Source organism: Rhododendron vialii, chromosome 11a (genome assembly GCF_030253575.1).
Source record: "Rhododendron vialii isolate Sample 1 chromosome 11a, ASM3025357v1".
NCBI lineage: Eukaryota > Viridiplantae > Streptophyta > Magnoliopsida > Ericales > Ericaceae > Rhododendron > Rhododendron vialii.
The window spans coordinates 26809766-26831600 of NC_080567.1; the positions used below are offsets into that span (position 1 = coordinate 26809766).

A 21835-nucleotide genomic window follows, 5' to 3' on the forward strand; every position below is an offset into this window, starting at 1 on the left:
TGCTATATACTAGTATAATCTACCGTGGTCATAAGTGGAGTGGAGTGCAGTTGGTGTCTCCCTTATACTCTTATGCACATGGGCAAGGTTCAATTCCCGTAAGCACCCCTCTTCCTCCCTAAGTTTCTTCAAATAGAATAGATTAGGATTAATAATAATCTATCGTGGTCAAGCGAAGTCTACTCAGAAAAATCAAGTTGTCAAGCATAGATTGTAACTTTTTCAGTCTAGTTCAGTTTTGTTATTTGGACGTACGGGATTATATCATAAACAAATTTTAAATGGCTTGTAATAATATTTTTTTTTTATGTGGAGAATAAGGAAAATAAAATGGGGCAGGGAGGGGGGAAAAATAGGAGGAGAGAGCACAATTGGCCATAGAAATGCAATGTGGCTTAAACCTCTCCACAACGGACACGGGATGCTACCAAGCGACATTCTTGTAAAGCGATGTCAAGTGATCGATCCGGCCGTTCATCTTGGCACGAACAACTCAGATTTGTATGACTCGAATTGCATATGAACGTATACAAATCTGAATTGTCGATTGCTCGGCATATATTCGAACCGTCGATTATCGAGATGAATATCCGGATCAACCGCTCTACACATGCTTTACAGGGGTGCTTGGCAGCATCCTCCAATCCCTCCCCAACCCACAAGGGGACCATGGAAATGCAATGTGGCTTAAACGTCTCCACAACCCATAAGGGATGCCAGTCCAAAAAACGCTCAGAGCAAAACAGAACAAAAGGCCAGCATTGTTATAAAGAGCCATGAAAACAACCCACATGCATGCCATCCTTCTCTCTCCCTCTCCCTTTTGAGCATCACCCACTAATCATTGCTCACTATAGAAACAAATTAGACTGACCCCACAAGACATCCAATTGGTGGAAGCCAGTATTACCCCTCTATCAAAAAAAGACAAAACTAACCATTTTCGCAAGAAAGAAATTTCTTGTGAATTTTCAAGTCTCGACGTAAATGGTCTGTTTTTTATCAGATCGGGGTGGGGATTAGTTGAGGTACGCGTAAGTTGACTCAGACACTCCTAACCATTGAACCAAAAGCAAAAACTAAAAAATGTATATATATGCATATATACATGGACATGATATGAGATTGGAGCCCAGGCAGCACAGAGGGCTTGCAAGACAAGATAAGGAGACATGCCGTTTAAATGTTTTCCCTGTGCCATAGCTTCAATGACACAATTAACACCACAAATGTATTTATATATACACACAACTTGAAATTATTGGACTTAACCTGAGCTCGAGTCTTATCCTGTTCGTTAAAACTTGTTATGAGGTTCTACATATTGCATAAACAAATCGATTTTGAATATGTGTGTGTTTATTCTCTTAGCATCTCAAAGATTTCTTTGTCTCTCTATGACTCTACGCATGGCTTTCAGTAAGTTTCTCTTCACTTTTTACCTCAATCTCTATATCTATCTATCTTCACTCAATACTCCAAAACCCTTCCTCAAAAAAGAAAACAATCCCTTGGAGTGCTGAATTCGTCTTGATTGAATTTGGCCTAATTATTGTGTGGTATGTAGGAACTAAGTCACATAATGTGTGTGTGTGTGTGAGTGTTAGGATCGTCACGATATACGAGTATAAATAGTAAAGAAATTAACACAGATATATGTGGTTCCCCAAAATCGGGTACGTCCATGGGAGCGAGAGCGGTTGCTGTTCTTTATTATCACAGTACGGAATAGGGTTTACAACATAAAGTATTTATACCTACTCTATTCTAACCCTAACTTGGTATTTGGTCTGTATTCCAAAAATACCCTACCCTACACTCCACTCGTTCCTCTCCGTTCCGCTTCAGCATCTGGTCTTTTTTCTAGAACTCCTTAGTATCTCTTCATACTTTACATATGAGCTAGCCACAGTTCTAACAGTGAGAGTGAGAGCTGGAGCATGAAAGAGTCTTCAAATCCTATCTCAAACAACTAAAATTTGCGAGTGCGAGGATTAAGAGCCGGAGCTCAGGGTATTTTGAAGGATTTTGTAGGAAAACGCTTCAGTACTACTATGCTAAATTGAGTATTTATAGTCTTGAAATTGTAGTTAAAGGGAGATGATTTTGGCACTTTACTTTTAGCCAATAGCACTCCACTTTTCGTTTTGTTTTCTCACATGATTAACACACAAAGTGGAGTGCTAGTGGCTAAAACTGGAGAACTAAAATCAATTTCCTTGTATTTAAGCCCTCAATGATTTCATTTGTAACACGTCGTCCCACATCGGAAGTCTACATGGCTAATCTTGGGTATATAAGAAACTATGTAACCTACTGCTAGTAACTTTGGCTTAAGCATTTTGGGTCATGCCGTAAAACTCCAAAATTACAAGGGTCAGTGTAGTCCATATGGGCCCTTTTATTAAGGTATATATATCCGTTCTTTTTTTCTATTTGTTTTGAGTTCCACGGAGGGTCACATGGTTCACGATCGATCATGCTCCCGGATTTAAGACATGACATGGGTGGTACATTTAAGTCGCACGTTCGGTTTGGTGATCAGAAAGTGAAATAAACGGGAATAGGAAAACAGATGGAGGAAAATTCAACTCCTCGATCTGCGATGACAACACATTCAGAAAGTCTACACACACATACAATCTGTACACAGATTGTGCACAGATTTTGTTGTGGGACCCACCACGGGTCCCACACAAATTATCCGAACCGTTCATTAAATGTAAAATATTTTTTCAAGGGTTCCCGTAAAAAATAATCTCAATCCGATACCTATAGATACTCGATCCAATCGTATAACTTTTCATTATCCGAAAATCTGAATGAAAAGTTAGATGGTTGGATGAAGCACATATAGGTATTGAATTGAGCTTATTTTTTACGGAGACCCTTGAAAAAATGTTTTACATTTAATGAACGGCTTGGATGATTTGTGTGGAACCCGTGGTGGGCCCCACAACAAAATCTGTGCACAGAAATCTGTGTGGATAGCACAGCTCCATTTTAAATGAGTCCTAGGTTGTGTACCCGGCCTGTGATCAATGTTGGATTGTAAGAATTCTTTCAGGAAATTGATATTCGTGCTTCAAGATTTACTGCAGGCGCTTCACCTTTTTGTTTTTACACTGTGATGTTGTCAGCAACATCACAGTGTAAAAACAAAATATACACTGATGTTGCCAGCAACATCACAGTATAAAAACAAAAAGGTGGAGCGCCTGCAGTAAATCTTGGAGCGCGAAAATTGATATTCGCGCTCCAAGATTTACAGCAGGCGCTCCACCTTTTTGTTTTTACACTGTGATGTTGCCAACAACATCACAGTGTAAAAACAAAATATACACTGATATTGCCAGCAACATAACAGTATAAAAACAAAAGGTGGAGCGCCTGCAGTAAATCTTGGAGCCCGAAGTATACAAAAAGGTGGAGCGCCTACAGTAAATCTTGGAGCATGAATATCAATTCCCTTCTTTCATCGCAAGCAAAATAGTGTACTTATTTGCAAACAAATTATTACTAGTACTACTTTGACACCAAAGGAAGGTTTTAGGTTGACCTAATTACTACTTTACATGAGGCACATATGCATACCTTTCGGACCGAACGGAGATGAAACGTCAACGTCTGCTAGCTTATTTGTCAAAATAAAATAAATTCCGGTTCGAGGAATTAATGGGATAGTTGAATGTTCGAGAGGGGAAAAAGTCGTTAATTTGAAAAGACGTTTTGATTCTTGAATTATTCATTTAAATTTTGATAAACTTCTTTTCGCTTTCATTAATTAATTCATGAAAGAATATATCGGAAAATACCCTATGAAATTAAACCTGCCCTTTTAGGGGGATTATTTTCTTAAAACCATTGCAATTTATATATATTTGTAAATGACACCATCTATTTGTAATTTCTGCAGTCGGTCTTGTATTTCAGATTCATGAGAAAAATAGAAAATTCTCTCTACCATTTATGCATACCAATCTTTCATGCAAATCTTATGCAAATTTAGGGGGTGTTTCCACTAACAAAAAAAAACACTAAAAACTTAACGCATTTTATCATTTCGTTTCACTCACAAAAAAGTTTCAACATTTTATTATTTCGTTTCTACTAACAAAAAAGTTGTCAACAAAATCTCTTTTTGCTATTGTAACTCTACTCACAAATCCATCAACAACTTATTCACTACTAGAAACAATTTGATATTTCTTAACAACTTATTTATTACCGGACTAATAACTTCTCAATCACAAATAAAAATCTACAAATTTTTCACTACAGAAAACACGGAAAAAAAAAAGTATGTTTAAATGAAATATAAGGACAAGAAACTCCTTTTTGAGTTTCACTGATTCAATAGTGGAATTATAAAGGTGACAGTGAAACCCTTGACTTGAGGCCACACCCCCACTCCAGTGATACGTCATCACACTTCTAAACTTTACAAGGGCAAATTAGTATTTTCATCAGTAAATCACGCGGTAGAAACATCAAAATTGAGAGAGAGAGAGAGAGAGAGAGAGAACCCGAAGGAATAGCCGCAACATAGATGAGCTATAAATGTTGACATTCTGAATTAGAAACCTAACAACATATTGAGTTAGGCAGTCCAAGAGAGCAATCTCTCTTGAGTCTCCTAGTCAGGAGCGTAGCCAGTACTTTGTTTTAGCGGGGACAACAATTAAACACAATGTTATTTTGTTTCTCAGAACAAAAGATTTCACTTCTTTTTCAAGGGTTTTTTGTCACAAAATTGATTCATTTGATCGACGAATATGTTTCCGAAACACCTTTGTGATTCAAAAATGAGCAAAAAATAAAGTTGAAAACATTGAATCGAAACTTACTTTTGCAGCCACTGAGCTTGAATTGATAATGTGAGATCAATACATAAGAGGTTATACTGTGGCCGAGCAAAAAAAGAGAGGTTATACTGTAATTATTAGTTAGTCAAACTAAAAGCCAAAGGAGGCTCTCTGGTAGGGGCAGCTTGCTATCGTAACCTTTTCTCCCAGTGTATGTGAAAAAGAGTGACGAAAATGGAAATCCCAGGGGGTCACGGCCCCCATTGGGCTTGAATTCCCTCTGCCACTACTCTTTGTCCCAGCATGAATGATATATTTTTGACTGAATTGGGTAAGAAAGCAATTGAAGTATGTGTAAGTTGACTTAAATAGCTCTTAGGAATTATTACTTCATTCCGTCCCAAATTGGATGACAATTTTTGATATTTTTGTCAATTTCAATTCTTTATATCTTACAATATTAATTTAAAAAAATATACAATATGAATCTTGTTTGATAATTCTCAATTAATTCTATTATACAAAGTTTTTCAAACTCGTAAAAAACATTATAAAGATATAAACAATAAAAAATAAAAAATGACACAAATTTTAAAACTTGTCAATTGGAGACGGAGGGAGTGAGGCCCCGTTCCAGAACGAGTTTTAAGTACTTATTTTTAAAAAAAGCAATTTCAAGCTCAAAAATAATGGGCTTAATAAAATTTAAAAATATACAATATAAATCTTATTTAAAAGATCTCAATAAATTTTTTTATAAAGTGCAAAAAAAAACAAATAATTATTTTTTATTTATATTATTTTTAAATTTAAAAATATAAATAAATAATTATTTTTTTAAAATATGTTATGGAACGAGCTCTAAAAGAGAACCTCGGCTCACGAAACTGGGAGAGAGGACAAGAGGCGGGGGGCCAATAAATGTGAATAACGTACGGCCGCGTGGCTAGCGCTCTCTCTCTCTCTGAAAAGTCTCCCCTCTCTCTCTCTCTCTCTACACTAGTAGTAATTCATTTCCGCTGGTGTGTATATATATATATACACAGTATAGCATCGGTAACGCCCTGCAGAATAGCCGCCCCCCCCCCCCCCAAAATCTTCACATCTCATACCAACATACCCTCCCATCTATCAATCTCCGGTTCTACTGTTGTCGATCCCCATTCCACTCTCTCCCCTTGAAGAAATCTACTCTGGTTCAAAGGTAAATAATGGATTTATTCTACACATTTAATAATTATCTTGCAATTTAACTTTGATCAATCCTTGCTAGATACTACTATCAATTGTTCTTTCTTTCCACAGATGGATTATAGATTTCTTCGTACGTAATAAGTAAGAGATTATCTCCATTGAAAAAGACTCACCTTTTGATGACTTTGTTTCCGAAATACATCTACAAGGTTTTCCACATCTTCATTTCTTCTTGTACCACGTGCACATATAGTATGCATCTTTTCATGTAAACTTTTTCACTAAATCTTAGTCACATAATTCTAGGAAGAGATCCTCTTATACTGCGATCGCGCTCTCAATTTACGTTCTTGTTAATTCTACATAGATTTCAGATTTCTGTAACAAAAGAAATGCTTTCACGTTTACACTGCTGCTCACGTACGCGCACGCTAACTTAGGTCTGAAACATCACGCTAGATTCATTTTCTCTGTAAATTTGTTTCATTATTCTTCTACATCTCTCTCTAGAGTCTTACGGACTCCAATTAATATGCAGGTATTCCCGACTCTGAATCCTGTTTTCCACTTTTTGTCGCTCAAAGAAGATCTAGCGAGAGAATCCAGATACAGGTAGAGAGATCCATCCAAGAGAAGAAACAGAGTATCTACCGGAGAGAATTTCGTTAATCCTCTAATCTCGCGCCTGCGTCACGTCGACGCTGGCCAGCTGATTCACCAAATCCGGACAACTCGCTCGCGTGCACGGCAACGTTTCGTTAATCCTCAAATCTCGCTCTTACCGAACCATCTGTCCACCAATGGCGTCGCCTTCAATCTCGAATCCCGGAGCAACCTCCAACAGACTATCAGAAACAAAGCGCAGCAGAAAACGACGCAAAATCGCCATAGATAACCAAGCCGAACAACTTGACAACAATGAGATAAAACTCAGATGGAAATCCACGTCCGAGCAACAGATCTACTCCGCTAAGCTCATCGAAGCGCTCCGCCAGTCTCGCCGGACCTCCTCTCCCCCGGCGGCCGGCCGCCGTATCCGAGAAACCGCCGACAGAGTCCTCGCCGTCGCCGCCAGGGGAAGAACTCGGTGGAGCAGGGCGATTCTCACGAGTCGACTCAGGCTTCGACTCGGACAGCGTAAGAAAAAGAAGGCGAAGGTGACCGGCGGTTTCCGACCGAGGAAACCGGCGGTCGAGAAGAGGTTACCGGTCTTGCAGAAGAAAGTGAGGGTGCTCGGCCGGTTAGTTCCCGGTTGCCGGAAGTTATCGTTTCCGAACCTTCTAGAAGAGGCGACGGATTATATCGCGGCTCTGGAGATGCAAGTCCGAACCATGGCGGCGTTAGCCGGACTCGTCGACGCTAGAGCCGAAGCCGATCATTCTCATCAGTTGATCGACTTCGGCTCGAATCTGTCGTAGTTAGTTGGTCTATGCCAAGCTGTCATTTCCATTTTTTATGTTTTTAAATATTTTTTTAAACTCTTATTCCGATTAATTTTTATTTAATGTATCTTTGTTGTATAGTGTTTTTTTCTTTTTAGCATCATTTCCTCTAGTTTGGTTTGCCTTCAAAGGATGGCTTAAGAAAATAAACCAAATAAAATAATGACACCCTTCGTCTCTTATTATTGGTTCTCCACGAAAAGATGTGTAATTTTCAAATAACAAGTAATTTTTCATACTTTTTAAAATTTCTAGACACTATTGCACGTCTCAAGTAAATAAAATATCGAATAAGGAGTACATGTAAAGAAAGAAGCAAATGGTTACAAATATATCAGCTGGCTAAGGCCAAGTTTTGCTAAGATTTTTTTGGTTTTTTTTTTGTTTTGTCTTTATTTAAATTTTTTTATGTATTTATTAGTTTTTCGTCTAATTTTTGTAAATTATTGATTCGTATTCGTCTTGTCAAAGACGAATCGAAAAGGTAAAAAATTATGATTTTTTTACATAAATATCTAAAATAAAGCTCAAAAAATCCTTAGCAGAACTTAGCCTAACTACCCGAGACCTTAAGGGTCTGTGTTTGGCGTCTTATGAGCTTAAAAATCCTATTGAACCTAGACTCAATTGAGTTCGTGTTCATCCGAATGGTAAACAAATGAGATATGAAACTAATAAATATTTAAAGTTCTTAAAAAATACGTAGTAAAAACCTTAACAAAACAAAGCCTTATACTTCTGGCCTCATATTCTTTTCTTCTAGTAAATTAATTTTCTCTTTTGTTTTTTTGTTTTTGGTTTGTTTAGAGTAGTTATTTTATTTATTTGTTCAGTTAGGGTACAATATTGAACAATGCCGGTGTGTTGCTTTTAAAGGGATCAAAATATCGATTATTCCTCTGTCCCACTTTGTTGCGTCTGTTTTCTTTTTGGAACGTCCCACAAAATTATCTGTATCTCACAATCTATAATGTTTTTTATAATTTCGAAAACTTTGTTTAAAAAAATAAAATGAAACCTATCAAACAAGATTCATATTGAATATATAAAATATTATAGATCATGAGATATAAACAATTTTTTAGGACGTTCCAAAAAGGAAACGGGCGGAACAAAGTGGGACGGAGGGAGTAATTTTTTATTTTTATTTTTTCCTTTCTTTCTTTCCCAAAGAAGGCAACGTTTTGATTCCCCTTTAAATAGACAGAGACCGATCAACCACGTTTTGGGTTTTGTTTGGGGAAGCTACTTGTGTCATTGATCAGATAGAGGACCCCATTTGATGGTGCTTTTTTGTGTTTGTACTCTCTAGAGAGTGCTCGATCTGTTCTTGTTTTTAGTTTTCTGGACTTGTTTCGATAAGCCCGTGCAGGAGGAGGATGGGAATTCGAATCTCGTAAGTCCATTATTGATTCGGTATTTGGCTATATATACCTCGGGCCGGAATCGTAATCCGCTCGTGCTGCAAATTTTTCGGTTATGGAGTTGGGATGGTAATCATCCGCTCGAACCGCAAATTCCCCGTAATGTTGTTTTATATATAGTCAGTCGAGTCTGTCCTGGAGGCTGGAGCTAGCAGACTCAATCCATACATGCATGATACATTGTCATGATCATAATCTCTTTCACCTCTCAAACAACACAACATAATTATAACAACAGAAATGCTACGTGCACAACTGTAGTGTTGGTTGTGCGCGTAATTCCGACCGTCAAGATGTATTTGGACGGTCTGGATTTTAACAATTCTTAGCTCCAACCGGACATTAACTTCACTGACTAATTTTCTTTCACTGTCAATCCCAATCTAAATTCTCTCCTCTCCATCAAAGGAATTTTTTTTATCTTTATCCTTTTTGGTGCTTTGGGGAGTCTGTCAGTCAATTGTTTCTTTGTATTGCTATCATTACTGCGCGATACTGGGTTAATAATCTGGCAAACCAGCGTTACTCGACAGATGTCAAAATCCGGTCCGAAAGATCGATCCGAGCTCGAGAACCCAGAAAAATACTCCTGGTAAAAAGGAATTAGAAGGGCCTCATAGACAACATGCATGCATGATTGATTTTTCTGTCAGAGAATAGCTAGGAATTAAGGACGAATAATGAAGACGTGATACTAATTTTTATTACTACCACTTTAATCTGGTGAGAGATTCAGGTTCCACTGCCTAGTGCAGTTGGCAACCTACCTTCTCCTCCATCCAGGAGGCAGAGATTCGAGGTCCTTTGGGGGCGATTGGGAACCAGAACTATTGAAAACTACTGGACTCCCCTAGTGTTGATCTAGCTACCCCGCTAACCACCGCTGACTATAAAATATGGCCAAAAAAAAAAAAATCTGGTGATACTGCAAAACAGCGAAAAGCAACACATGCACTCAAGAGTTGCCCCAATGGTTCGGGCAGATGCCAAGGCTTTTGAGAATACTCCTCAAGGTTTGGAGTTCGTTTTTCCACAGGGTGATTATCTTGAAGTAATTTTGGGACCATGACTCTTGTGGCCGGGCTAGCTCTCCCGGAGGTTTGGATTGCGTAGTCAGATCCATTTAGTGACTTGGTGTAGGGCTGTTCTTCCGTTAAAAAAAAAAAAAAAACAGTGAAAAGTAAGGAATGAATGAATGTGTTTGGGTGAAGTGATGGAGAAATACTAGTGCTTATCCACATTGCTGTATATACATGGTCGTCTCATATGTTGGGCAAGTCCCGCCAAAATTGGTCCAATAAGCAACAGGAAGATATCATGTGCTGCATTTCTTTAAGGGCACTGCCCCACCAAGTAATGGCACATGTTGAGATAGGGAATAAACCCAAAAGGCTTTTTGCTATTTTGAATCAAGACCCTTGCCCTTTGGCTTTTCTATCCCATTCAAATTGTTGAATGGATAAACTTTTATTGACCACTGAGGTGATAGTTCAAGTGGTTGGAGCAGCGAATAAGGTTGCTCCTTTTCTGTTGGTTTTGGGTTCGATATTTGGGACCAGATGGTTGGGAGAGGGAATTTTCACTTTTAACTTGTATTTCAGTGGGGGTATGGTGACGGATCGAGCCCGTGATAAGGTGACAGATCAATATTTTTCTCTCCAATGATCGGGTTAGCTATGGCTTAAGTCCGAACATTTGATATCGGTTGGACTCCCCAGTTTATTGGAAATCGCTACTTTGATTCAATCTAGACCATCCTTTTACTGAGGGAGAAAAAGAAGGGATACACTTTTTATTCGAAAATGATATTGGTACCGATGGTACCGTAGGAAAAATGCACCGGCGGTCACCAGACGGTCGATCTGAGCTGTCCAAAAATTTTAAAAAACAAAACCGAGTGTGCTTGCGTGGAATCAACGGCATCCGAGATGTGTAGGGTGCTTGATCCGAGCACCCTTTTTTCGTCTATATATGTATATACGTGTATACACACGAAAAAAGGGTTCTCGGATTAAACATCCTACAAACCTCGGATGCCATTTATTCTCACGCAAGCCCACTCGATTTTGTTTTCTAAAATTTTTGGATGGCTCGGATCGGCCGTCGATGCATTTTCTCTACGGTACCATCGGTACTAATAACAGTACTCCTTTTTATTGGGTGTAGAACATAAAGGAGATTTTTCATCTTAAGAATTGAGTCTCTAAGAACAAGATCCTAGTCCAAAGTCTCCATCTTTTTATCCACCTGTACAATTACGTCGCCATTTTTATTGATTTTATTACGAGTTTAGTAACTAAATAAAACTCTGAATTTTAACAAATCTTTTTATCCAGTTACGTGGTTCACCATTTAAATTTAAATTACTAATTAAACTTTTTGCATGCTCGTTTCAATGATCATCGACATTATTCATCTCATAACCTCCATAGCTTTTTTTTTTTTTTTTGGGCAAGTAATTTCATTTCACCAAAAACATGGCAACTACAAAAATCAACGGGACATCCCCTGAACAACATTACGAGGAACAACAAGACTATACAGGAGTCTATCAGCCATTATTAATCCTAAAAATTCTAGAATCAAGTAACCAGTCATAAAGATGATCTAGTCCCAATTTTGCATTGTTAATGGACTAGATGAAAACAGAAGGTGAAAACTAAACCCCCTCTATTATTGGGGCAGACAATTAAATTAGGGGTCAATCTCAAATAATCTCTTTCTACTAATCAAAAGCTACCACGTGCCACCGCGACAGCTAGACTGTCGCGGTTAAGATTAAGACACACACAACATGCCAAGTGGCATCCCTATCACAAGGCTTTTTTTGGAGCCAATGTGGTTAGATGATCATGTGTTGGAGCCATGGACCACATATGGGATCCTCCTATGGGCTTCTCTCATTCCCAACAAAAACACATGGACGTATGTCTTTTTCCATTGATTGATGCATGTGTGCACACACTAAAAGCTCACATGCAGCCATGTGACTTCAATTAAGAAAGCCACCCTTTTTGTCAAAATTACTCAGCTACTTTAATATATAGTATTCTGGAGTAATTATTCAGCGTTTCCGGAGTATGACGTGATGTTACTTACACGATAGTACTCCTAACCGTTTACATGGTGACAATTTCACGCAGTATGTACATTATCATTCAACTTTGTTTGATTGTTGGAGTGCACATTTGTTGGATGGTTGAGAGACAACAAGTAACTAATATTGTGCGGTGGTGATTTTTTATTTGCAGGGAGTACCACTTGGCAATGTCACATGGTACTCTGAGAGTACCTAATAATAGGCCAATTTTGTGGCACACAGTGGGTAGGTATAAAAGAGAGAATAGAGAAAGTGGCCTTGAAGATTGGTCCACCCTAGCCAAATTGGTATCAATTTGCTTCCATGAGGGATGACTCTAAAAATTGGTTTCCTGTGAAGCTTCCTCTTTCAGTATAGTAGACAGTACGTACTATTGGCCATTTTTGGAGAAATATGTTGGTGTAATTAGGGGAGGTGGTGGTCTTGGTTTGTCATTCTTGAAGCAATAGGGGAACAATAAATAGTAATAAGTTTGTAACCCCCTTTCCCCATCCATTTTCATTTCTTTCTTACTTTGGATTAAATGTGAGAATGAAAGCAACAAAGAGAGATCTAGTCGGCACTGTCCTTTGGTTTCATATACTTGATGTGCAGATTAAATTTGCAGATACAAGAATCTTTGTCATCTTGACTCAAACAAGCTCTATATATGCGATCAACGTATAAATTTAGATTGTCGTAAGAAAAAAGTATTGTAGAAGACGACAGTAGTCAAATTGAAATAAGTTTATTGCAAAGTGTTCGTTGATCGTGAACCAATAAGAAAAGTAATTTTCACTTAAGAACTAATCACGAACTAGACTATTACTGTAATTATTAGTGTAATCATAAGGGATTTAGCCAAGTGAGCATGAGAAATCAAATAAGTTTATTCATCATCAGGTCATGCGTACGTACGAATCCTACGGAAGCCAAACATTCTAAACCTTGGGTTAGTAGATGTTTGCCAGATCGTTAACTTCAAGGCCCTCGGCCGGGCCGCGACATCCGGTTATTGAGGAGGGAAAAAAAAAGCTAGACCATTTCTATTAGTGTGAGTACTGTATTGTCATAGCATGCACGTGAAACGAAACCCTAGTTTCAACTCTCATCAATGCATTTGTTGTCACAATAAGTTGACAAATTCGTATCTGAGAACGAAATCAGTTGTATTTGGCCTGATGAAGCCAATAAAATAGTGAGTTCTCAAGTTCCACATTTAGCCAATCAAAAAGAAAGGAAGTTCCACATTTAGCACATGGCACAGGTTTTTGTAAATGTACTTCAGAAAAATTAATGACAGAACAGAGAACACGATCTTGTGTTCGTAGAGTGCAATAGTATCATGCACTAATCACGTATGTGTATCAGAAGAACATATATATGTACGTACTAACCATCTATAGTTATTTTCACGTACTTTCGCTAGGGCAGAACTTCAATGAATAAATGTAAATTACAAAAGTGATAGCTAGAGGGAAGTTTGTCGAGAGAGTAAGTGGGTATAGTTTGCGTATAGTTCGAGAAAAAAAAATGGACAACAACACAAGGCTTAGCGACGCACGAACTAATTTAATAGCTGAATTAAAAAGAAGTTGAATTTTCATTTTGGAAATCTTTCAAGTTTGCTTTATTCTGCAAATAAGAGAGAGATCATAGATAGGATTTGAAATATGGTCTCAAGATTATGGGTTTTTTTTTTCCTCCTACCTACGGCCAGAAGAAGTGAAAAATGGAAAATGGAAAAGCATATTTCAAAAATTTAGAATTAAAAATTAAAAAAATTGCTTATGGGCTATGTTGGGCCACGTGCTAACTAAAGGAACAAAGACAAACACGTATCTCGTGCACGTGGCATCATTTATATCAATCAGCCCATGTTTCTCTTCTACTCATTTATGAACCCTATACAGTAGACTTTTGACGATTGAAACAACGCCGTTTTGGATTTCTTGGTGGACCCAATAGTTGGGCTGTCACACGTGGCATGGCATGTTTGGTAGTTGAGACAATGACCACTCCTTTTTTTTTTTAAAGGCAGGGTGTCTCCGAGGCCAGTTTGCGAGTACTTCCGACTAATCTCTACGGTCTCTCCCACATTTGATCTGTTAAGTTGGTCCCAAGACTTGCTGGCATGCTGACAAGAATAATCGAACCTGAAATATTAGAAGGGAGCAAACTGTTAAGAACTTAACCCTCTACAGTCTCTCTCATAGCTAGTAAGTTGGTCTCAAGAGTTGCTGATAGGAATAAGGATTATGCTAAGGGAAATGATATTGGTACTCCAAAAATTGATGTAGGCATTCCAAAAAACAAAGGAAAATGGCTTTGGTGTTACACTGATTTTGGAGTGCCTGTATCAATTTTTGGAGTGCCAATATCATTTCCCGCATGTTAATATCCACCCAAAGGGTGTAAGGTAATAAGTAAAAACATGAATTGATATCTGAGAAAAATGTATTGATATTTGTGAAAGTATATTAATATCCGTGAGATATGTATTGATATCCGAACTTATTTGGAATTATGTGTATATTATCTTCTGCCTAGTGGGCGGAGGTTAGCAAAACCGTAAGAATAATCAAACCTAAAATATTAAGAGATAGCAAATTTCTAAGTCCTAAACCAAGACTACTCACTCAGCCAACCCCAGGTTAGAAAATGACGACTCTGATCTCTCTCCTCTTGACTATTCTTGATCCTCACATTAATATTGGGCTGCCAATTGTTTAGAAAATGACCACTCGGATCTCTCCGTTTGACTATTCTTCATCCTCACGGTAATTTTGGGCCTTCTAAGCGTTCACTCAGTGAACAATGGAGAGAGAGACAGATGAAACAAAATGAATGAGAAAGAACATATTGAGTAAAAATAAAAAAATACTTTTCCGATTCATCTGGTCGAGACGAATCCATAATCTACAAAAATTCGGCGCAAAACTAACAAAAACTAAAAAAATTCGAGAAAAGATTGAGAGAACAAGGTTGTAGGTCGAGTAATAGTTTCTTACAAATTCGGACACCAGCTATATATTTTGATGAACCAGTGATGGTGATATATCAATGCAATATTTATTATGGCTAGCTCACTCGTAAAACTGATGGCCTCCGTACTATATCTATACATTTGAGTGTCTTTAATGTTAGTTTAAACCCATAGTGTTAAGATCTCACGACATAGCAGCAAAGCTACAATGTCATTTTTTAGTCTAAGATGTTTTTCTTGTTTCTCTTCATTTTTTGTTGAAGGGTCCGGATTCTCGTTTTGGACTAGACCTGACGGTACAGATTTGAACCATACATTTGTATAATCCATGGTTTGGATTTACTACTTAGAGACTCTTAACGTTGAGGATGGTCCAGACCTTGACTGTCTCGTCCAGTCCAAATCAAGGACAGAAATGGATCCAATTTCTTTGTGGGTAAGAATCCTCTTTACTTTGTTGTACTCTTTTTCTAGCACCCCGCCTTGAAATTTTAGGTTCGGAAAAGTAACATTTTCTCCTCATATTTTTCTTCCCCGGTACTAGAAGAATTGTCACGAATTGGCCTTGTCACACACTGGCCACTTCTTCAAGGTGGATTTTCCTTGAAAATTTTGTCATATAGCTTATCGGTGTTATTTTCTCCATTTGGACTCTTAGTTAATGTGTGTGAGGCGAATGACCTGTCTCGAAATTCATATTTTAAAGGCTTTAGCTCGTTCACTCCGTTTAGACAACCATGGAAACTTAGCATCAGTACCATTTGCTGCTTTGCAAAAAGGAAATTTGTACTTATCAAAGTTCTATTCTTTCTTCTTCTTCTTTTTTTGGTACTACGGAATATCCTCAAAGTTCTATTCGAATCCCAAATTCCTGTGGACTTTAGACCTGTTCCTTGGCATTAACGTGCGAGTCTGGCCCAAGCAAAACTAACTAGCAACTGGACCAAGAAATTTGAACTAGTAACTGGCCCAATTTAGATCTGATTAAAGGGGATCCATAACTATAGCCACTCCATGGGCCTGTTTGGCAGTGGGAGAAGGAATTGGTAGTGGGAAAGGAAGGGGGAGAAGTGAGGGGAAAAGCTAAGGAATTGGACTGTCCTGTAATTTATCCAAAAGCTAATCCCCTCGAAGGGTCTTGGCTAATACCATCCTCGCCCCATTCTTAGCTAATTCGGGTGGAGAAAAAGACCGGATTAGTCCCCCAAACCCTTCAAAATTTATTTTTTTTGTATTCTCAATGCTAGGATGTAATGAGGGTAATCAAATTATTTCTCATATTATCTATCCATATCAACTATTACTCAAACCAGCTATAGGCATGATCTCCCCTCCTTAACTCATATGGCAGAAAGATTTGGTTGCTTGGAAGTAGGAACACCAACTGCGACACTTCAACCACCGTCCTTGTTGGTGGTGGAAAGACCAAAAACATATTTAGGGAATATAATGGGCTAGTCCAATTTTAGGAAATAATGTAACAATTTATCTTCGTACATGGCAATTTTTTGTCTATTAGTATCCATCATGTGAAGGACAAGAAGTGTTATGGAGACAAATTCAATATCAAAAGTTAGATAACTCTCGTATAGTAGAAATATTAATCACTTTTAAGTTTGTAAAGTACCCATAATTTGTTAGGCAGAGATGGTTCTATATCTCACAATTTAAAATTTGTGAGAGCGAAAGTTGCCATTGAAATTTGAGATTTTTACAAAAGACGTTTTTACATTGAAATTCGCTCTTTCTCTCACACACATGCATTATGTGGCTCAAGTACGACGTAGGTATACAACTTCAATATACTATTTGATTTCCAATTTGGGTATGCTCAAATTAGATGGTGGTGAGATAAGAGAGGGACCACCTTTCACATCCTTATGGGTTTGTTTGGAAAAATATTCTCTCGTATTTGATTTGAAAGAAGAAAATAAGGGGGGGAAAATAGCAATACCAAAAATCTAACATTATTTTTCTCCACCCTTTCTTTAATATGTTTGGAACTGAGGGAAGAAAAGAGAAAATAGTTAAGAAAGAAAATTAGAGAAAAAGTAAGAGGAAAATTTTAGTAATCGTGGAACCTTGTTTTGCCATTTTATCTTCTCTTCTCTCTCAAACCAAACAAGGAAAAGGAAAAAAAAATTATGCTGTGTTTGGAACTTGAAAGAAAAGAAGAAAAAATGAGAGAAAAATTGTACTGTGCACAAATCTAAATTTTTCTATTTTCGCTCATCTTCTATCCAAACCAAACAATGCCAAAACTTAACCCCTTTTTTTTGTCTTTCTTTTCCCAATTTCCAATCAAAGCATAAAAGTTTTCTTTTCGTTTCCTTCTTCTTTCCTTTCTTTTCCCCAATTCCAGCTCCGATTATCCATTTCCACCTTTGACCGATCCCAATTGCCAGCTAAATCCAAAAATGACAAACTCAACGACGACGTTGCAGCTCATTTTCCCTCGAAACGACCTCGTTGCCACCGTTCTTATATCCTAAGACGGTGGGACTCTCATCTCTCTCTCTCTCTCTCTCCAATCAGGGGATTTGGAGCAGCTTCCCATTCGATTGCGGACGACCCTTTTTCTTCTTACATCAATTTGAGCAAAATCTTTAGATATTTTCTGCTGCATTGAAGATATTTGTATATCCGAATGTGAGCATTTGTGTAGCATTTGTCGATTCAATCTCCAAATTCTACGGCATCCAACCTCCAAAAGGTGACCTTTTTTTATTTTTATTTATTTGGGTTTGGATTTCACACCCATTTTCTAACTGCTTTTTCCTTTTGTGGGTCTGATGTTCTTTATTCCTTTTTGTGTTTTTTTTATTCCTTTCGTGCCTCTGTTTGGCTTGCTCGAGAACTTGGGAAATGAAAGAAAATTTGAAGGTTTGAAAATGTATTCTTGCTTATGGAGATGTGATTTGTGTTTCGGTAAATGTGGAAATGTGAACTACATTTGAGTCTGACCAAGTAAATACACCCCACATCAAGTTTTTTACTTCCCTTTTGTTTGGGTTCAAGTTGTCTTAACAACCAAATGGAGCAAAAGAAAAACAGCCAACAGGAGATCTTGCGATTTTATTTTCCTATATTTTTCTTTTAGGGAAAAGAACAAACGTTGTGGGTTATTGAATGGACGGTGTTCTGTGGTCCTTATGAGAAGAGGGTTGGTCAGTTCTTTTACGTTGACCATTTTCATTGACATTGTTTGTCATATTTCATGGCTAAATGCAGGGCATTGGTCAGTACTTGAAGATATTGCTGTATGTACTTGGTGAATTTTGAAAAAACTAGAACTTGAAACGTAGCTCTCTTAAAGTTGTAATGAGAAAGTTGTGCATTTCTATTGTTTAGGAGAAGTTTAAATATACTAAGGAATTCCTCCTTGTTTCAGCTACGAGTTAAGTGGCCCAAAGGGGGTTCATTTCGCAAGGTTAATGGTTTCATGATGGCCAGTTGTTTGGAAGATGAGCTTTTCGTTTTCTTAACACTATAGGCCAGCTGAAAAGATTTATGGGTTTTGGTTAAGATATGTAGAAGTTTTGATTTTCAATATATTGAGAGGGCTGAGGTGGGAGAAAAGAGATTGGGATGGGATGGATGACATGGATCCAAGAGGTAGTGATGTAGACATAGATTTGGAAAGTGGGGGGACTACGAGTGACGAAGATGGAATAAGATACCCTGGTTCGAATGGAAGACATGTGGACAAATTATTGGGTAAGTCGTGGAGTGGGCTGGTGGGATTAGAAAGATCTATAAGGTGTGGAGAGAGTTCAGGTTCACACAACAAGGTGCTGAGTTCTGATGATGTTTTGGTTGACAATGTGGAAATGGTAAATCTTTTGGGTAAAAAAATGGCGACGGACAAGAGAAAGAAAACAAGCTCTAAAGGTTCTTCTAAACCGCCCCGTCCTCCCAGAGGTCCATTGCTGGATTCTGCTGATATTAAGTGGGTGAGAGAATTCTCTGAGCTCGCTGCATTAAAACGGAAAAGAGTTGAAAGATTGAAGTCAGTGAGGAAAGCAAAAGCAGATAAGGCTTCACCACTTAACAGCAATCTATGTGCAATGGTTGTCACAGCTATCTTCTGCTTCGTGATTATATTTCAAGGTATCGAGTCTTCTGGAATTTGAACTTCTTTCTTCTGTTTACTCCAGGCAATGAAAATTGTACATTAATCAGCACTTGTAGAAAGTGATCCATGTTTTCTTGCTGGGGGTGTTTTCTATGTGCTTAAACTGCAAATCTGCAATTGGACCCATGGGGACGTGGTCGCAATTTTGTACAAAAACAAGTCAATACATGGATGTTAGACTCAGATTTGGACTGTGTTATAGCTACATATTTTCGCACTACATTTCTTTATTACCCCGTGGTTCCTCTTTGCTTCTCTTTATCTTTTTCGTCACTACGTTACAGGGAATCCTCGAAACGTATTGAGCACCTGTGTTATATGCCTGACATTTTGATTTTGGAATCTGACCTAGAAATCATTTATAGTACTCGAGTTTAATGGAGAACTACGTATAAGCATAAAGGCATGAAATTGTCTATGGTACCTTGTGAACACAATTTACTTCTGTTACTTAATATACTGCCGGGCCCAATGTCCTTTACAGAAGAATTTCATAAGCCCGACACCTAGAAGCGTACCCATTTGTCATACTCTTACCTTGGTACATGTGTGACAGTAAGAAATAGTTTTACGTCATGTCACATGGCATTCTTTCTACAATAAACAGTTTTTGGTTTAGAGCAGAAACTACCACTTGTTTTGTAAGTATTCTTCTACGCGAATTAGTGGTGTGCATCAACTTTCTTTCATGTCATTCTTTTGATGAATATGAGGAAAGAGACATGGTCCACATTTTTTCACCAATGTCAATGTTACAATCTTCTAAACTTGAGATAAAGCGCCATCAGGGAAGGACCTAAATGACAGCATTTAGGTGGATGGGATTTCGGAGAAAACAATATGCTTTTACGTTTTCTGCAACAATCTGTCTTTCGTTTGCTTTCTATGTATTATTAGTTGTTATAATTGCAAAGTAACATGTGTTCTTCAATCGTCAACATTTCAGGTCTTCTGGGTTCACGTGTATGATGACAAGAGATGTGTGCCAGCAGCAAATTTCACTCAATAACTTTCTGTAATACTTTGTTCTAAGCCTTCTTCGTATTGCTACAATAATCATGTATTTGGATTAGTTATTGTCAGGAAATCTTTGGCTTATCAAACTTAATTACGCTTTTAAAGCACGACAACTATGGCTGTTGTTTTTCTCAAATGGAATTAATTTTTATCCAAAATCAAGCTCTGGAACTATTTACCGCTTTCCTTATTTTCTGAAATGCATGCTCATACTGGTGTTGTGCATAGTTCCTAATCTCTCTTTAACTACTCGATCACGTACCTTGTGTGCACCTTTTGGAATTTGGCTAAAGAGTTGTTCATTCAAGACGCCCAAGTTTAGACAACTGTATTGGAATTTCTTCCAAAGATTGCTCTCTAGCAATGCTATAGCGCAAGTTTTAGTCATGGAACCAGAACCTTGTGCATGGACTGAGTACAACAGTTTCCTCTACTCCCTTATTGCCTGGCACAATGGGATGTTCTGGTTTTTTTTTTTTTTTTTTTCTCTTCGGGCCTTGGTAACTCGGTAAGAAACTTCATATAGTAAGCCACAAGTGGGGCTGTGATGGGAACCCTAGTGCCCAATGAATAAATTTCATTTGCCATTGGGTTTATTTTCACAAACTTCGCATGTAATGAGAATCATGGAACATGGCTAAATGCTTGCACAGAACTCGAAATTGACCCAGACAAGACAATAGCATCCCAAAGGAGAAATGGCTTGTGTTTGGGTTGGTTGGGAATGGGACAAGGCAGAGGTTGTAAAGGTAACCATGTCTTTATCTTGTTTTATTGCAGGAATTTGGTATAGAAATTTGTGATGCATTTGCTTCTGATAAACAACCCCTTAGTTTGGCTTTATTACCATTTTGAATCTTTGATTTTGTTTTATGGCTTACCTTTCCATTCTTATGTATTTCTCTTGTAAATGGTACATGTTACCATAGATCAGAATGAAAATGAATTTGACAAGTTCTCTAATCTTTCAGCTGCATATGTAGGAAAGGGCATAGTGATTCAAGTTGTGTAACTCAAGAACCTTTCTCCAAATGAAAGCAGTGGGCAGGGTTCTGGTTGTCCAGGTATGCCACATCATGTTCTCTTCCTCTTCACTTGAAAATGGGGGTTGTACAAATACAATTACTCAATTGATCAACTGCATTTTCGTAAAATATTTCTTGATTTTTATTTGCAGTTACCTAGAAGAAATATCTCGATCCGGACCATTGGGAAGTGCTCAGTTTAGTAGTTGGACCTCAAGGCGTCATTGCGGCTTGTTTGCATTTTGAAGCTTACCCAAGCATAGGCTACATTCCATATATTATTGTTGAAAACAGCCTTCGGAATTGGAAACAGCATGTTCAGTTTTTTGCTACTGTGCATGGATATGAGGAGTTGAGAGAATTCACACATCTTCCCTTACCGAAATTTTCTACTGTCTATCTTTTCGCTGCAATTGGATTAACATGGCATGGGCAATGCCTTTGTGTGTATTGATCAGCTGATTATTTTCAAAGCTCAGATCAGCTCTGCGTAATGTTCTCGAACCCAGGTCGAGGTCCTATAAGAGGCTTTTTTTTTCCCTGGCTTCTTTGTCCTATAAGTTAATTTTAGTACACCTTTCTTTTATGTGAACAAACATGTTTAGACTTTCTGCATGGAAAATGATATTGACACTCCAAAAATTGATGCAGACACTCTAAAATTAGTGTAACTCCAAAGTCACTTTCCTTTGTTTTTGGAGTGTCTGCATCAATTTTTGGAGTGCCAA

General features: G+C 37.9%; 2 protein-coding genes across 3 annotated transcripts; both read left to right on the plus strand.

Annotated features, from left to right (window-relative positions):
• The first annotated feature begins 5753 nt into the window (after nucleotides 1-5753).
• On the plus strand, nucleotides 5754-7521 carry LOC131307485 (transcription factor bHLH149). Of its 2 annotated transcripts, none has more exons than XM_058334011.1 (2): nucleotides 5754-6009; nucleotides 6538-7521. In XM_058334011.1, exon 2 carries the CDS (start codon nucleotides 6800-6802, stop codon nucleotides 7415-7417), a length of 618 nt encoding a protein of 205 aa, XP_058189994.1. In that variant the 5' UTR covers nucleotides 5754-6009; nucleotides 6538-6799; the 3' UTR covers nucleotides 7418-7521. The 2 variants fall into 2 exon arrangements, with proteins under 2 accessions (XP_058189994.1, XP_058189995.1); XM_058334012.1 differs by lacking the exon at nucleotides 5754-6009 and adding an exon at nucleotides 6299-6439.
• Nucleotides 7522-18321: 10800 nt separating this feature from the next.
• On the plus strand, nucleotides 18322-21645 carry LOC131307489 (uncharacterized). Its single transcript, XM_058334022.1, has 4 exons — nucleotides 18322-19040; nucleotides 20012-20080; nucleotides 21054-21146; nucleotides 21260-21645. Exons 1-2 carry the CDS (start codon nucleotides 18524-18526, stop codon nucleotides 20032-20034), a joined length of 540 nt encoding a protein of 179 aa, XP_058190005.1. The 5' UTR covers nucleotides 18322-18523; the 3' UTR covers nucleotides 20035-20080; nucleotides 21054-21146; nucleotides 21260-21645.
• Nucleotides 21646-21835: the final 190 nt, after the last annotated feature.

What these genes read in the sequence shown, in the direction of transcription:
- LOC131307485 (XM_058334011.1), top strand. Translation starts at nt 6,800, where the DNA reads ATGGCGTCGCCTTCAATCTCGAATCCCGGAGCAACCTCCAACAGACTA.
- LOC131307489 (XM_058334022.1), top strand. Translation starts at nt 18,524, where the DNA reads ATGGATGACATGGATCCAAGAGGTAGTGATGTAGACATAGATTTGGAA. An exon ending in CTTCGTGATTATATTTCAAG is followed by an intron (nt 19,041 to 20,011) that starts GTATCGAGTCTT and finishes TCAACATTTCAG; the next exon opens with GTCTTCTGGGTTCACGTGTA.